The sequence below is a fragment of the Solanum pennellii genome, chromosome 11 (assembly GCF_001406875.1).
Source record: "Solanum pennellii chromosome 11, SPENNV200".
NCBI lineage: Eukaryota > Viridiplantae > Streptophyta > Magnoliopsida > Solanales > Solanaceae > Solanum > Solanum pennellii.
In genome coordinates, this window is record NC_028647.1 from 44,720,367 (window position 1) to 44,722,548 (window position 2,182).

The following is a 2,182-nucleotide window of genomic DNA, read 5'->3' on the forward strand; positions in this document are numbered from 1 at the left end:
ATCAAGTGCAGATCATGCAATGTAAATGGCTTGAATTAAGCACTCTTTGGAAATGTGACAATATGGACAAGAGCATTAAGTAGTCCTATAGGTGAAAAAAGAGGAGAAAAATATTTAAAAACTCTAGATTTTGGAGATGATATTCGAGCAAGATTTTAACCCCTGAGACTTCTAGTAAGCACACCGTGTGACATTTAAAAACCCATTCATGCATAATAATTGTTATATAAGTTTCTAAATATTACAAATATTCCCTTATTCTATAATTTAATACATAACTAGAAGATTGCAAGGGCCTTTCATGTTTTGAATGAACTAGCTTAGATTGGGTTATAAATAGAGTTATATCTATCACATTTTGACACTTCAAGACTACACCCTAATTCATATAATCTTTCTAACAAGTTCTAGTTGTTATAAGATCTCTTCTTTCTAGTTGGAAATATATGAAAATTCATACAACCATAACAAAAGTACCAAAATTTTAAAGACATTGGACACCATCTTATTCCGGAAGATCATGAGCGTCCTTACACTTCTAGAACAATTGATAAATCTATTCTAATTGAATTTTCTTTGACTTCTAATATTAAGGAGAAGAAATGGAAGTATAGAAGAACACGGGATGTCATAAGTTGTTGACACCCAATTTTGACCGACCTTTAACCATTTTTAGGATTATATTCGACTAATTACGTATTTTAAAGTCTTAATCGATTTTTTTCAAAATTATATATTTTAGTATCATTTACTTTATAGAATTATTGTAAATATTATTATATTTTTAAAATTATTAACGAATTTCGAATGTTTCAAAATTTAAATGATTTTCAATCATACAAAATATTTTAGAAATTATTTAAGTTCTAGCCTATTTTATTCTAATTTCTTTCAATTCTGGCCACTCCAATTAAAATTTTATTGCAATCATAGCCATCTCTTCCTTTCAATTCTAGTCAATTTTAATTGCAATTTTAGCCATTCCGTATCTAACTCATCTAATTTCAAGAAATCATCTTTTGATCTCATCTGTCTATTTAATTAATAAATCCTAGATCGAATCCTAACCCTTCATCTCTATCTAAACCGACGGTTGTGATTAAATCTCCCATTCTCTTTCTTCAACACCAAAAGATCCTAAAACCTAAAATTTTAATTCATTTTCTCTTCCTCCCCCCCTCTCCAAGCCGCCACCCCCACTCTTCTTCTCCCTCTCCCGTCGAACCTCCTCCCTCTCTCCTTTTTCCGACCAGTCGTCCTCCTCCCTCTCCTCTCTCTCCAGTCGCCGGACCCCGTCTCTCGCCTCTCCACCAGCAGACCGACGAGAGCTCCGGCGAAGGCTGCTCCAACTAACGCCTCCCTCCTCCCTTTCTCTCTTCTCTCGTCGCCTCTTCATTCTCTGGCGGGACTCGCCACCACGTGCTGGTGGCAGCCAACCCTCTCTCCCATCGCTCTTTCTTCTCCCTCCCTTCTCCTTCGAAGCCCCATCGTCCCCCTCTCTCCAGCCGTCTCTTTCTTTCCCCCTCTTCCCGCCTCCTCTGTTCCTCCTCATTCTCCCTCTTTCTCTCCTCTTCCCCTCTCTTCTCCTCCCGTCTCTCCTCTTCCCTTTCCTCTTCTCTTTGCAGGTAGCAGCAGCCAGCAACTCCAGAAAGCGAGGGAGGCGGCCAGCAGCAGCGAGGACAAGAACAATCAGACAACAGCTTTGCGAGAAACAACTCCGGCGAAGTTTCGAAGGTTTTAAGTTGTTACTACATTCGTTTAATTCGTACATGCTTGTTAATAATATTTATCTACTGTCTCATTATTCTTGCTATAAATGTTCAAATGATGTCAATTTGTTAATATTTAATACTAGCTTATGCTTTGGTATGTTTAATTGATTATTGTCTGATCAATTCGAATAACCTTGCAGTGGATTTGATCCTATTGAATTTTACTGTTCCTCTCATATAAAAATTCTAGCATGATTCTTGGCAGATATTGATTTCTTGTCATCCTTTTAATTTTTTTTTTTAATTTCATGTGATTGTTGGATAGTTGCTAGCATATTATTGATTACGGTCTTTGATTTATTCATCCTTCATGTTTGGTGTTCTTCCCGTATATTTATTTGTTTATAATTAATTGGTAGCAAATATTCTAAAATTTTAATTTGACTTTTAAATATTTTAAATTTTTAATT

The 2,182-nt window shown here is 35.8% G+C and overlaps 1 protein-coding gene across 1 annotated transcript; it reads right to left on the reverse strand.

The window, feature by feature from the left end:
- Nucleotides 1–1,144: 1,144 nt before the first annotated feature.
- Nucleotides 1,145–1,771, reverse strand: LOC107003856 (octapeptide-repeat protein T2-like). The gene has a single exon (XM_015202119.1). It carries the CDS (start codon nt 1,769–1,771, stop codon nt 1,145–1,147), a length of 627 nt encoding a protein of 208 aa, XP_015057605.1.
- Between the last annotated feature and the right edge of the window lie 411 nt (nt 1,772–2,182).